We start from the raw sequence: 15,630 nt of genomic DNA, 5'->3' as shown, positions 1-15,630 counted from the left end.
CACTCTGCTGTCTCCCGAAGACCAAAAAAAATGGAACTGTGTACCTGCACCAGAATAAATAAGCCCTGCCTTGTTATACAGCGCTTGTTCATGAAGTCTTCCGGCTTCATGGCGCTGCTGTTCCTACTGCGAAATCAATGGTAACCGTGGAAAATCTTTGACATCTGCGTGCAATCTTTGTTGCTCTAGTGAAAGGTAATGCCGCCTGCAGACATTCTATTGCTGTCCCGGTCCAGGCCGGCACGGCGGCTGCAGCCCTGCCGCGTCTTTGTGCACGTGCGCGGCTCTGGAGACAGCTTTCTATTTGAGGACAATAGATGTATTTGCATGGCGCTCGCGCCAACTTTATTATGAGCTGACCTCGGGCACGCGCTGAGGCTCCCCTTTACACATCCGCGGTGACACACTGGGGAGGAGGGCAGCGTCATCGTGTCAACCCTGGTCAGCCCCGTAGCTCTTATTCTGGGGTCTTTATAAGGTTCGCCAACACAGTGTCCTTTAGTTACGCGGAAGAGGTGGGAGGGAGGAGGCGAGGTACAGAGGGGAGTGCAGGGGAGGGAGAGGAAGGGGTGGGGAAAGGTGAGGGAAGGCAGGGGAGGGGCGTAGGCGGTGGCTCGCCTCCAGCAGCCTCGGCACACACTTACTGTGCATGTCTAGGCTGCAGGAGTTTGGCAGGAGGAGGAAGTGAGTATGAGAGACTGTGAGCGCCTTGGAGCAGTACAAGCCGGTGCGCGAGCGAGAGTCTGAAACTACCCCTGTGACTGGATGTGACCAGAGCCGGCACTGACAGCCTGGAGTCATTCCTCAGACCAGGACTGTGAGCACCAGGCAGCCTGGCGCGACAACAGCTCGTCGTGAGACAGGCGCTAGCCCTGCCTGGCACCAAGGACCCAAGTGCCAACCCTGCCTCGGGCCACAGCTCTGCGTGAGACAGGCGCAAACCCTACCCGGAACCAGCGATCCAGCCTGCTACCAAAGTCCCAAGAGCCAACCTGGTCTGGGGCCAGAGACCCGGGAGCCAGCTCTGTCTTGGACCAGAGACTCAGGAGCCAGCAACCCAGGAGCCAGTTCTGTCTTGGACTAGAGACCCAGGAGCCAGCAACCCAGGAGCCAGTTCTGTCTTGGACTAGAGACCCAGGAGCCAGCAACCCAGGAGCCAGTTCTATCTTGGACTAGAGACCCAGGAGCCAGTTTTGCCTAGGACCAGAGACCCAGGAGCCAGCTCTGTCTAGGACCAGAGACCCAGGAGCCAGCAACCCAGGAGCCAGTTCTGTCTTGGACCAGAGACTCAGGAGCCAGCAACCCAGGAGCCAGTTTTGCCTTGGACCAGAGACCCAGGAGCCAGCTCTGTCTAGGACCAGAGACCCAGGAGCCAGCGACCCAGGAGCCAGCTCTGTCTTGGACCAGAGACCCAGGAGCCAGCAACCCAGGAGCCAGTTCTGTCTTGAACCAGAGACCCAGGAGCCAGCAACCCAGGATCCAGCTCTGTCTTGAACCAGAGACCCAGGAGCCAGCAACCCAGGAGCCAGTTCTGTCTTGGACCAGAGAGCCAGGAGCCAGCAACCCAGGAGCCAGTTCTGTCTTGGACTAGAGACCCGGGATTCAGCTCTGTCTTGAACCAGAGACCCAGGTGCCAGCAACCCAGGAGCCAGTTCTGTCCTGGACCAGAGACCCAGGAGCCAGCTCTGTCTAGGACCACAGACCCAGGAGCCAGCGACCCAGGAGCCAGCGACCCAGGAGCCAGCTCTGTCTTGGACCAGAGACTTAGCGGCCAGTTCTGCCTGGGGCGACTTGAGACCCAAGGGTCAGTCCTGCCTGGGACCAGAAAGCAAGAGACGCCGAACAGCCACCTGCCCTTTATAAGCCCACGCCGTGAAATCCCGGGGCCATAATAAACTGCCTAGCACCAACTTCTCCAGTGAGACCCCTGAGCCACCATCACTCCCTGGGACCAGATCGAACAGTGAGACCCCAGAGAGTGACATCCCTGTCAGTTGTCTGTGCGCACCCGAAGCCAGCCCCTGGAGCTCGGCCTGTCATTCCCACCGGAGACACCAGCTCTAATCTCTGCCCGTTACTGGAGTTCCTGGAGCCGGGGATCTTTGCTCGGGGAGCACCGGCAGCGGGTCGAGGAGACAAGACGAGGCCCTGGACCCCCTCGCCGCCTCCCCCGTCCTTCCCGGATTCAAGATGCCCAGGGTTGTCCCGGACCAGCGCAGCAAGTTCGAAAACGAAGAGTTTTTCAGGAAGCTGAGCCGAGAGTGTGAGGTGAGTTCCGCGGGCGTCTGGTGAATCGCGGGCTGTTTTGGGCTTGGAGATCGGCCACTTTGGGGCGTCATGGCAATACCCGAGGCCAGGCCGAACGTCTCATGGGGGACATGGCATGGGAGTGTATGCAGGAGTCATCAAAGGCACCGAAGCTCCCCCGGTGTAGTGGTCTGGAGCCAGAAAGGGCATAGAAGCGCCCCTGGATGCACCGTGGCAGCACCCCGGGCTGACGGCCTAGGGCATCAAGGGTGGGTAGGGAGCCTGCCATTGCCGTAGGGGCCTGGGGCACTGGGAGGGGGGCATAGAGCCACTGACGGGCTCCGCGTTGAGGCTCTGCGCCCAGGAGTGAATGTCCAGACGGGAGCTGGGGCGCGCCGGGATTGTAGGGTGCAGGAGAGAAGGGCAGCAGAGCATAGCATACGCCCGCCGCCCTTCTCTGCCCGCGGCGCTTCTACACCCGCTAGAAGGGGGATGCCGAGAGACTGGGCCTGCCGGAGGCGGGGTGGGACCTTTCAAAGACCCTTCTCTCGCCCAGCCCAAGACAGATGGATTGGCACCCTAGGCACCGACAGATGCGCCGCGGCGGGCATACCTTCCTCCTCGGAGGGGGCGGGTGGGTTTCGTGAAAGTCACAGGGCTGTTTGGGGGCAGCGATAGGGGCGTTTGGGTGAGAGAGCGATGATTGGGGTGCGTGATGACGCCTTACATGGAGGGTGGCACCCACGGGACGGGGGTTAGGGGGGAACTGGGGTACATCTGGAAAGGGGGCAGACGCTACATTGGTTTCTGCAATCCCGCTTCACACCGGAGCCCAGCTTCTAAACGCGGGGCGGGGTATCGGCGTACTCTGGTTTCCAAGACGAGCGCGTTGCCCCTGGTCCATCCTCCCGGCCCTGAGTAATGGCGCAACGTTGCGGACATTGGAGGAGCGCAGGATATTTGGGGGCAGTGGCTCGGAGAGATGGGGAATGAGGGTCTGAGGTCAGAGGCGCGTGTTAAAATGGAAAAGTGCCGTGTGGCACGTTTTTCATGAAGGCATGTGTAACGGGAGAAGCCCCCCACTCCTGTGAAGCCGCGATTTATGGCGTGGCAGCAGCCTTGGCAACCACCTCACGTGTGAGGGGCTGGCAAGGACTGCATTCAGAGGCCAGAACACCCTTCCTGCACCAGCCAAAGGATGCGGACATTAACGCCTCCCTTGGCACACCCATTCTCCCATTATGTAGATGCATTTCCCAGACTGCAGCACCACTTTTCTAGTTCAATGAAAGTTTAAGAAAACTTTCCTGAATTAGGAAAGTGGCCGTCTTTTGAGAAATGCTCGCTAAGCCACTGGAGCACATGTTTCCCCTGCAAAGATAGATTTTAGCAGCTTTTGCTGCTGGAAAGCGCAACCCCCGCCCCCCAGTTTCCAACACCTCCACGCTATATTTAGCACCGGCTCGGAATCAGGCCCAAGGTGTGGTAATGTTAGGACCTGGGATATTGCGGAGCAGTAATGGGGGTCATGGGAGAGATGAGGCGGTTGTGGGGCAGCAGCGATGCGGATTTTGGAGGCAGGCGCAAGGATACTGGAAGAGCTTGGAGGGGATTTTGGGACAGGTGACATGGGAATATTGGGGCATCAGCGATGGGGTGTTGCGGCAGCAGGGATGGGGTTATACGTATAGTGAGGATTGCTGTAATGGGGTAACGGAGATAGGGATGTTGGGGAAGCGGTGATGGGGATGTTGGGGCAGCAGGGATGGGAACATTGGACTAGGAGGGATGGGGACATTGGGTCTGGAGGGTTAGAACATTGTCTATGCAGGGGAGGGGCCCCTGGGCAGCAGGGGTGTGGATATTAGCCAGCTGCGGGGGGATATTTGGCCCTCAGGCATGGGGTCATTGCCCTGTCAGGGGCTTTTGGAACAGCAGTTATGGGGATAATGGGGCAGTTGTGATGGAGATATTGAATCAGCCCGATTGCCCTAAAGGGCCAGTGGTTATGGAGAAAATGGGGCACCAGCAATGGGATGATGGGACAGCATTTAAGGGGATTTTTGGGCAGCGATGATGGGGATAGTTGGGCAGCCGTGATGGGGATATTTGGGCGGTCGTGATGGGGATATTTGGGTATTGGTGAAACGAATAATGGAGCAGCAAAGCTGGGAATATTGAGGAAGCCGGGATGGAGATATTTGGGCAGCCGGGATGGGGATATTTGGGCAGTCTTGATGGGAATGGGGATATTTGGGCATTGTAGAAATGGATAATGGAGCAGCAAGTTTGGGAATATCGAGGAAGCCGGGATGGAGATATTTGGGCAGTCGTGATGGGAATGGGGATATTTGGGCAGCCGTGATGGGAATGGGGATATTTGGGCAGCCGTGATGGGGATATTTGGGCAGCCATGATGGGGATTTTTGGGCATTGGTGAAACGGATAATGGAGCAGCAAGGCTGGTAATATCGGGGAAGCCGGGATGGAGATATTTGGGCTGCCATGGTGGGGATATTTGGGCAGCCGTGATGGGGATATTCGGGCAGCCATGATGGGGATATTTGGGCATTGGTGAAACAAATAATGGAGCAGCAAGGTTGGGAATATTAAGGAAGCCGCGATGGAGATATTTGGGCTGCCACGGTGGGGATATTTGGGCAGCCGTGATGGGTATATTTGGGCATTGGTGAAATGGATAATGGAGCAGCAAGGCTGGGAATGTTGAGGAAGCCGGGATGGAGATATTTGGGCAGCCGGGATGGGGATATTTGGGCAGTCGTGATGGGAATGGGGATATTTGGGCATTGGTGAAACGGATAATGGAGCAGCAAGGCTGGGAATGTTGAGGAAGCCGGGATGGCGATATTTGGGCAGTCATGATGGGAATGGGGATATTTGGGCAGCCGGGATGGGGATATTTGGGCAGTCGTGATGGGGATATTTGGGCATTGGTGAAACGGATAATGGAGCAGCAAGCCTGGGAATATTGAGGAACCCGGGATGGGGATATTTGACAAGACTGGATCTTGGTATTGGTTGGCTCTACCTGAACCCCAGCCCACTCAGCACAGTGAGCCCGGCCTACACTACCCCCACTACAGCCGCATACCTTAAATTCCTGATTGCGCGCTAATTCCACTACAGCAGGGGACCACCTCTCCCTCATTAGTGGTTTCGCTCTACCCCCTCTACCTGTCTCCTCTTCCTGGCCACTTAGTGCCCGTGCCCCTACCAAAACAATGTCCTAAATTCCCTGTTGCAATGTCTTGTTATTCAGATTTTACACTGCACCCATCCCCACCAGAGGGGTATTATGGCACTGACCCTTGTCTGGATAGGGGCATCTTTTCACCCAGTCCAGGGAAAACCGGGCCGTGCTCTATGTGTGGGCGAGAGGTTAGAGAAAAGCAGCTAGGCTGAGTGCAGGTAGCATATAAACAACAAGACATCTGGAAAGGTGCAAGGGACGCGAGGGGTTGGCGGGAGTACTAATGGGTGTACAACGACCACCTTACTTGCCGTGTCCCCTGCGATCCAAACACAGTGTTGGATTTCACACCAAGCTTTCTGGAGCTCTGGCTGTTTCCCCCTGCCTATAGCACCCCCACCACACACACACTTAGCACACCTTGCCTCCTATCCCAGTTAGCAGCGGGCCTGCTTCCTCCTCAAGCTAGCAGTGTGTGCCTGCTTCTTCCTCATGCTGGCAGTGTGTGCCTGCTTCCTCCTCATGCTAGCAGTGTGTGCCTGCTTCCTCCTCCGGCTAACATTGAGTGCTTGCTTCCTCCTCATGCCCGCAGTGTGTGCCTGCTTCCTCCTCATGCTAGCAGTGTGTGCCTGCTTCCTCCTCATGCTAGCAGTGTGTGCCTGCTTCATCCTCGGCTAACATTGTGTGCCTGCTTCCTCCTCATGCCCGCAGTGTGTGCCTGCTTACTCCTCATGCAAGCAGTGTGTGTCCGCTTCCTCCTCATGCAAGCACACTCATGCTCGCCATGTGTGCCTCCTTCCTCCTCGTGCAAGCAGTGTGTGCTTGCTCCCTTCTCATGCTAGCAGTGTGTGCCTGCTTCCTCCTCACGGAAACACTCATGCTAGCACTGTGTGCCTGCTTCCTCCTCATGCTAGCAGTGTGTGCCTGCTTCCTCCTCATGCTAGCAGTGTGTGCCTCCTTCCTCCTCATGCAAGCAGTGTGTGCCTGCTTCCTCCTCAAGCTAGCAGTGTGTGCCTGCTTCCTCCTCATGCCCACAGTGTGTGCCTGCTTCCTCCTCATGCCCACAGTGTGTGCCTGCTTCATCCTCAGGCTAACATTGTGTGCCTGCGTACTCCTCATGCAAGCAGTGTGTGCCTGCTTCCTCCTCAGGCTAGCAGGGTGTACCTGCTTCATCCTCGGGTTACATTGTGTGCCTTCTTCCTCCTCATGCAAGCAGTGTGTGCCTTCTTCCTCCTCATGCCCGCAGTGTGTGCCTGCTTCCTTCTCATGCAAGCAGTGGGTGTCTGCTTCCTCCTTATGCGAGTACACGCATGCTCGCCATGTGTGCCGCCTCCCTCCTCATGCTCGCAGCGTGTGGCTGCTCCCTCCTCATGCCCGCAGTGTGTGCCTGCTTCCTCCTCATGCTCGCAGTGTGTGCCTGCTCCCTCCTCATGCCCGCAGTGTGTGCCTGCTCCCTCCTCATGCCCGCAGTGTGTGCCTGCTTCCTCCTCATGCTCGCAGCGTGTGCCTGCTCCCTCCTCGTGCAAGCAGTGTGTGCCTGCTTCCTCCTCATGGAAGTACACTCATGGTAGCAGTGCATGCGTGCTTCCTCCTCATGCAAGCAGGGTGTGCCTGCTTTCTACTCACAGAAGCACACTGATGCTAGCATTGTGTGTCTGCTTCCTCCTCATGCAAGCACTGTGTGCCTGCTTCCTCCTCATGCCAGCAGTGTGTGCCTGCTTAATCTTCTCGACTTCTTCCCCAGCGTGCCCTCGTTTATATCTCAATTAGCAGCGTACCGGGGCCCTGCCCATTATCAGTTTGCCAACTGCCCCAATTCTTAGTGTGCCTGTTTTCCCCTGGCATGGTGTCTGCCCCTCCCCATTTGCAGAGTGCCACCCCTTCGTATGATTGACTTCGATCCATGTCAACACCACAGTTTTCAGACCACTGCCCAACAGCCATGTGCCCGCATTTCTCACCGCTTGATGCCCACCTCGTGCCCGCTGCCACCCTTCAGATGGATTAACCCGCCCAGCCCCCACCGCGCCCCCCCCCATCAGCCCCCCCAGAGTCAGATGTGTACGAGCCCTCGGGCAAGCCAAGCACTGTAAAACTGTATTTTTTTCTCTTTTGCAAACTTCCTCTCTCGCTCTCTAAATTTAAACTTCCTGTTTCGAGCAGACAGGAGCGTTGCATGTCAGACGGCAGTGGCAGGAGGCCGAGCCGCAGTCGGGGGGGGGGGGGGGTTTGGGGGGGATAAATGCATATGTGAGCCCAGCCCCCGCCCGCCCAGAAGTCCTCGGCAGATACCGAGGCCGGATTTCTTGAGCTGTCCCGCCAGCCCCGGATTTCCTCCCCGCTGGCAGCCTGCAGGAACAGATAGTGCCAGCCCATCACGACCCCGAGGGCCTGCGTCGTGCCTGCTGCGATAGCACGCGTCCTCTCAGTGGCTAGAACAACTTTCCTCAAATTCCGCGGGAGTCCCCCTACACACGCGCCTCTCCAAAATCGCGCGCTTTACCGTTGCGCAGAAAAAAACCACTCCAATAGAGATAGCAGAAGTCACAGTGTCTGCGTAGACAAGGGCCTGATTTACTCAAATGTTTCAACATGGGGGAAGGTCCCATTGAAAACATTTGTAAATCAAGTCCTAAGTCTTGGGGCCGACGGGGTTGGATATTATAACGTCCTGTAAAAAGAAGGGAGCATTCAAGATCCAGCTTAGTACCCAGGTTTCCACATAACAATTCGAGGTATAGCAGGTTTATTCCCAAAAGGTAGCCATTATTCTTTTGATCCAAACAGTCTTTGCTGGTAGCAATTCCTGCAAATGAAAAGAAGCATTTGTATCATATAGGCCGTCTTCACAACAGGCCGCAATATGGCAGAGGCCTCCTTCATGGAGGCTCATTCACGCCACATCACCTGAGCAGTGAAGCTGGCATAATGTGTATTTAAAAGCAAATATTATACCAGAGGGCTTGGTGATTAGGAGTGAACCAGTTTTGTTTCTGGACGATTTGGAATATCGAATGAACTTCAGCCAAATTCTAATTAAATGCAGTAGAGATTTTACGGTTCTAACAATCACCACCGCTCAGAGAACTTGTGAAAAGATTCAAAAGGATCTCGATGAGGAAGAAAATAAATGTAGTGAAAACGCAGCCCTAAGCAATGCCACGGAAAGGCTGAAGGAGAAAAATATACAAATCGACCAATTCAAAAAGGTTGCAATGATTAGGAAATCTAAGAAACTTACACGAGACATTGGGTTAGAAAATAAAATTAAGGAAGCTAACTAAACAAAACACTACTCTCAGAGACCCTGCAGACAGCGGGTAAACTTTTCAGGGTCATCAAGTTTGGGTTCCCGGACAGATGACCAGGGAGACAATAGCTACTAGAGCCAATCACTAATCAGATGGCAAGGGAGGTCTTATCCCATTTTTTTAGGGAGAGGAGGCCCCAGACAGAGATAATGGGGTCCCGGTCCAAGTGTAGGCAGTGGAACTAGGGCCCCCGAATGACTCAACCCTGCAGGAGATGAGCCAGGTTGTAGAAACAGATTGGGAACTATCAGTTTTTAATCTATCAGGCAAGGAACAGACTAAAGATGCGATATCGGTGTGGTGGAGTAAGGGCCTGTAATTTGTCCCCACCTCTGGAACGAATTGGCCTGAGAATAAAGTCAGAGGTGGGGACAAATATGCCAAAGGAAATAGTGACCTTTGTGAAGTGCATTCTGAAAGAAATAGAACATTTCAAAACCAAAAAGCAATCGATGAGAAACAACCTAACAAACATGGAACAGAGTGCACTCAAGAAACTAATTTAACAATCAAAACAGCAGACAACGCGGGATGTATTGTAGTGCAATCTCATGAGCAGTATATAGATGGTTATGGATCTGCTCCAACATATTGAAACTATCAACCTTTGGATAGAGTCCCAGCGCCTGGAATAACAAAGGCTGGAGGCCACAGAATTTGGGATCAATTGGAAATGGTTCACAGAGCAGGAGTTTGAGTACCTAAATCATCCAGAAGGAACAACTCCCTTATTTTATGCTATACCAAAAATTCACAAAGATGTGAAAAACTTCCCAAGAAGCCCAATAGTGTAAAACTGTGGCTCAATTTTGGAGCCAGTGAATAGATTTATTAACTCTTTTTTAATACCAAGCATTATGCTTGCTAAATCATACCTACAAGACACTACAGATACACAATCAATTGCTTTGAGGGGCAGCCTTTGGACTCCACTAGGGAATCACTGGTCATGGTCGACATAACAGCCCTATGCACCAGTATCTTGCAAATAGAGGCATTGGATTGTGCCCATTCGGAATTGACCCTACATGATTTACAAAGAAGGGTATCCATTGGCTTCATCACTGAACTCCTTCAAGTTGCCCTACCAAAGAACTTTTTCAAATTTAATGATATATTTTACCAACAGGTGAATGGCACAGCAATGGGGGCCACTTTTGCACCGAGCCTGGCGATCATGTACATGGCTTGTTTTGAGGAGAAATATATTTACTCAGCAATGACCCCTTCGTGTTGAAAATCCGCCATTGGAGGCACTTCATCGATGACATTATCTTTATATGGAAGGGAAGCGCAGCAGACTTGGAACAGTTTTGGAATTGGGTGAATAAAAATCACTATCAATTGGAGCATGGAAAGAATCCATTTTTTGTATCTTAACATCGCACACCAAAATGGAGCCCTTCACTGTAATCTCTTTAGAAAGCAGATGGACAGAAATACCTTACTGTGTTATAACAGCTTTCACTTCCTTCCGCTGAAACAAAATCTGCCATATGGGCAGTATTTAAGAATACAGAGAAATTGCTCATGCCTGAAAGATTATGAAACACATTCAGCCTCCCTTACCTAGTGACGGAAGGCCAGGGGATACCCCGAAAATCTACTGAGTGACTCCCAAAAGTGTGTCATGTTAATGCCATGAGAGACTCTGCTAGCCCCGAGGCTGAGGGTTGAGGAATATAAGGATACGAAAATGACCTGTGTAACAACCTATAGCCAGAGTACATCTAAAATAAGAGCGATGGTGAAGACATATTGGCCCTTGTTGAAACTAGCTTTACCGCCACTTCCAAGAATGACCCTTAAAAGGTCAAAAAACCTGAAGGAGTACCTAACGCATTCACAGTTTCAGAAGAAAACTGTTAAAACCTCGCTGTGGAATCTTAGACAGATGTCAGGTCACCACCCATGCAGAATCTGCGCAGTTTGTAGATTTACAAGCAAAATAACATATTTTCCTGTGCATGTCCGGCAATGGGAACTGAAACAGTTTACGAACTGTAAAACAGCCAGTACCATCTACTGTATTCAATGCCCATGTGGCAAAAAATATGTAGGGCAGACAAGTAGGCCTACACACAAAAGAGTCGGGGAACATCGGTCAGACATTAGATGTAAAACACATGCAGGTCCCCTGGTGGAATATTACATGTCACACCACCATTCGGCCGATGATATACTATGGTGGATTTTGGACACAGTGAAAAACTCCTCCAACACCTACATGGCCCTTCTACATAAGAAAGCAAGGTGGATCCATAAATTAGGATTGCACACCACCGGACTGAATGAGGAACTGACCTTCTCATAGGCAAGAGAAATGTTTTTGACATCACATTGCCTTATCTCTGATAGCATCATTTTTCAGCACGAATGAAACGGGACATACATCAGGCCGGATGCTGTATGTGTAATAATACAGTTGTGGTCTCTACAATAAGATTTATACAAATTGGAAAGACATGAATGCACAGCATTAAAGTGAGGTACAATATATACTCATACGAGGGCCACACTGCATGCACAACAAGACCCATGGGCTACCCAGGCCAAAGTCTTCTCCACATTGGAAATGAAGCACTAGTCATCCAAGTACTAACAAAGTCTTTACAAGACCGGGAGAAAGTGGTTACTCTTGTCTATCCGGCCCACCAAAACAGGCAACCATTACCAGAAGAGACGAAACAAGGCACAATCAGTATCAAGGCAGAACAGTAGCAATCCAACACACAAACAGTTATTATATGGGAATCCAGCACCACCTTGAGCTAATGTTTAGTCTCAGCCAAACTACTAAAAGCAAATACGAGGATATGGAGCAGAACATCGGTGACCGCTCCAATTGTTTACGTCTGGTCACCATGACGACGAGTGTCAATTACGTGAATATAAAATCGATGTCCCTCGGTTTGCATCGGACTTGGCGAGGAAAGCAGGAGACGCGACTGCCAAACGCCACCGGTAAGCCTCACCTTCCGAACAGTGTAGGAATGTCATAAAGATGTACTGGCTGAGCCTAGGCCGGATACTAGTGATGCAAGGTTTCTTTTCCCTTGACCTGCTTTTATATATATATATATATATACACATTTCTATGTGTATATGTACACATTTCTACTCGTTTTTTCCACCTTCCAGCGTTCAGACTAACAAGGTGACACAGGAACGCCCGTACGGCTAATGCCAGCATTGGAAAACACAACCGGAGAGTGGAGGACATGTCCAAGGTGAGTATCCTCCAGAAACAGGCTCCATTATGAGATAAAAATGTAAAGCCTATGTGGACATACATTTTTGTAGTTCTGCACTCCCATGACTCTGAGCATGGGTGCCGGGGGATTGCGAAAGTTGGTTTATGGCACTCTCCTCACTAGTGGTGGGCACAATGGGAAGGCACTAGCACCAATTGATCAAACTAATATGGGCCCAGGTGGACAGAGTGCCTCCATTCTAAAGGGTAAGACTTTTAGTGGGGCAATTTACAATCAAGAGAGAGATGTGAGGTAGTAAGAAGAAACTGTTACCAATACAAATATTTTATACATATACTTTCAGACTAATACAAGCTATTCGGATGAAATATAACCGCCCAAGCTGATGTTGTACTCACAGATAGACATTCAACTTCAGGGGTAAGCACATTTTACTTTCACACGCTGCGAGTCGGGTGACTTACAGAATCTTCCTGGTTTTTCACACAGTGTCTGGCCAAAAATCAGGAAACTGGACTAATGAGGCCATACACAATAGACGCAAAGGGGAATATGGAGATGCTAAGCAGGATGCAAGGCAAGTAGCCAGCCAGATTTTAATGGCAATGCAGTTTGGTACTCTAGAATTTACTGTATATATTTATTTTTCGAAATGCAACAGAAAGAAGGAGTTGCGTATACACTTCTGGTTTATGTTGTTTTTCAGGGTCAGGTGACAATAACATGAGGTCCTGAAGAAGGCGGTTAACTTGCTACTCCCCCGAAACATCAGGCTAGCACAGAGGGGCCGTCAGGACTCTCCAGCAAGGCCTTTTCATTGCAGGAGAAATGTAACTTATATTTTCTGAGATGTAGACCCTGTTTTAAGAATGTTCATGTAGTGGATTTATTTGCATAGCAGCACTTGGGGGTTTAGAGGAATTATAAACACTTGGGGACAGAAGGAGAATGGTTGTTGGCCCCGTTGAGATGTGTTGCAGGTTAATTTGTATTATAATGATGTTTGTATTGTTTTCATAAAAATACATTGTAATGCTGTATATTTCTTGAAATAATCGAAATCCCATCTTAAATGTTGAAAAGTAAATAGGTTGTAGATAACTTGACACTAAATTCATGAAGAGTGTGAAACAAAAAAAAGAAAGAAAAACAAAATAAGATTATGCACCAATAAACATTGCAATTGGTTGTGATCACTGAGTTCCATGAACTTTGGTCTCTCATTAGTTGAAATTAGCCGTAAAAAAATAAAACAAAATTTAAAAAAAAAATGTAAGAGGGTTGGGTATATATTTTTGTAAAAATATTTATTCCAACCCATCATACCCAACACAAGGGTTTCCCTTGTGTGAAGGAAATGTGTGGCGGCTGGCATACCTCGCACACCCTATTCGGTTCTTTGTTGGGAGTATTGGCCTGACTTTAGGGAGTAAGTGAGCTTCTTATCTGAGCCCTGTTGGCATTTCAGTGGCAGGTAATGCCGTAGCATCGTGTTGGTTGGAATGCCAGCCTGGGCAAAGGAGAAGATGTTAGAGCCATAGTTTTGGGGGGTGAGCAGGAGTGTGGGGGCAGACAACCTATTCCACCACCTTGCCCAGAGTGCCTTGCTGTCACCAGGCCTGCTGTGTGGGTTTCCAGGCCGCATTCCGTATAGTTAGCGTAAGGAGTCTAGGAGAAAATGGGCAAAATGGAAATGAAAACCTCCATTTTATAATGCATATGGAAGCTCAGCAATGCGCCAGACGCCACGTATGGGCAACTGTATGCACCCTAGTAGTTATTTTGCCAATACTGTGTCTAAAGTTTGTAATAAACTAAGTGCACAATAAAAAATAAAAAAATAATGTTGGCAATACATGCCTATTATGTCACACCGTCGTAGAATATTTATTTGCTAACAGAGGTCCCCGCTACCCTCACATGTATGCAAAACGTGGTTTGAGACTGGATGCATTCTGGTGCAGTTGTTACCTAGGCTCTTTTTTGCTGATTTAGCAGATATTAAAACCGTGTGGGGCCTTGCCCTCCGCGAATGGGAGTATGGTTACACAATGCACCGTATGCAGACGATGTTGCGCTCATAGTGGATGATACTGCGGTGGGGCTGCAAGATCCATCTGGAAGATCATCCCTTTAAGACAATACACGTTCCATTCTATCTTAGACTAAAAGTGGGTGTCAGGCGTTGCGGTTGCGCCTGTGTGGGAGAATGAGGATTGTAATTGAGCTGCTAACTGCAGGGTGAGTAGCATACAACCAAAAGCTACAGATACTGGAGCGAGAGTGTGATAAGAATCACCCCTGTGCAGCTGCTACACACTCAAATCTGTATAAGTCAACAAGTTTATTAACATCATAAACTGCCACAGATGATTACTGTACATAAGCACTTGAAGCGTCTTTGGTGAAAATGTTAGTGACTGCCACCGAGCGGGAGCTGTGTGTAGCTGCAAGGCAAAGGAAACTCTTGCCTACTAGGTCAAGATATGGACCTCCTCTAACTACCACATACTTTTGCCCATGGGAACCAGCCCTTTTGAAGACTTGCCTTTACATTGTCAACATTGCACGCAATCAGCCTAATCCCAGTAGGACTTCTAAAATACATTGTGTTCACAGTTTTAAGACAGCATGATGCTTGCCTTGATAAAGCCCAGATGGGGGCGAAACTCGTGGCCATGCAGTTGGCGGTCTCCTTTTTGCTATTTGTGGCAGGTTGCATTGTGATTCATTTACAATAAGATCTGATGTTCAGTTACTAGAAAGCCACTTACTAACATTTTCACCAAAGAAGCTTCAAACAAGATTCATTCTATAGGGGCATTTAGATGACAGTGCAAATTGCACGGGTAAAACCGCATTTTGTTATTCATTTCTTATAATGCGCAGCACGCCCAAAGGCCTCAGTGCGCGCCAAATGAACATGGGGGTAGGGCGCAGTCATGTCAGAACAGGCTGGAAAAGATCAGGTCATAAAGCTGAATGGGGCAGGACATAAAACTAAACTAGCTAATCTTTAGAATTAAAAGGGAACATTTTGATAGCTTTCTTAAAATAGAGTTCACGTTTTCACTTCGGTGCACATAGGTCCCTTCTGTTGAATTTTCTTTGTTTGCACTACGAAGTGCAAACGTTGTTTGCTAAACCTGCTCTTGCAGTAATAACACCCTTTTTGTATACATCGCAGTGCAAAAAACTGTAAATGCCACCTGGGATGTCAGACAGCAATTAAAACGGACTCCTATGGAATCCGCCTAATTTCATTCCCTGGGAAACCACTTGTGTTCCTGCTGGTGAGAAACCATTTGCTTTTGGCAGGCCAAGCGGGAAAGTCGAAGCAGAAATGCATTTCGTTACATGCACCCACTCGTACTGTCTAAACCTAGAAAATCCCCAGAGTGGTAAAAAGGTGTAAATAATTTTAAACAGCTTTTAAACCGGGTTACACCACTTGTTGAACCACTCAGGTGGACTGCAAAATGACCTCTTTAATATGGAAAAAAGGTTGGCGGTTTGGGGTTTCAGGTTAAGTGGCAACTATGGTAGGATGAAGTGGTGTTACTTTGAGGATACTCGACTGGAAACTGCATCAGTTCTGTTGCCTCGGTTGGGAAGCGCACATTGATGGAGCTGCACACACACCTGA

The 15,630-nt window shown here is 50.1% G+C and overlaps 1 protein-coding gene across 4 annotated transcripts in view; it reads left to right on the top strand.

Annotated features, from left to right (window-relative positions):
- The first annotated feature begins 605 nt into the window (after positions 1-605).
- Positions 606-15,630, top strand: part of CBFB (core-binding factor subunit beta) — a 304,252-nt gene continuing 289,227 nt past the window's right edge. For all 4 annotated transcript variants that reach the window (XM_069640155.1, XM_069640181.1, XM_069640170.1 and 1 more), the window contains exon 1: positions 606-2,268. In XM_069640155.1, the coding sequence (XP_069496256.1) occupies positions 2,191-2,268 (78 nt within the window). In that variant the 5' untranslated portion in view covers positions 606-2,190. The remainder of the gene's footprint in view (positions 2,269-15,630) is intronic.

The sequence above is a fragment of the Ambystoma mexicanum genome, chromosome 1q (assembly GCF_040938575.1).
Source record: "Ambystoma mexicanum isolate Mex_15411 chromosome 1q, UKY_AmexF1_1, whole genome shotgun sequence".
Taxonomy (NCBI): domain Eukaryota; kingdom Metazoa; phylum Chordata; class Amphibia; order Caudata; family Ambystomatidae; genus Ambystoma; species Ambystoma mexicanum.
This window is presented reverse-complemented; position numbering and strand designations above follow the sequence as displayed.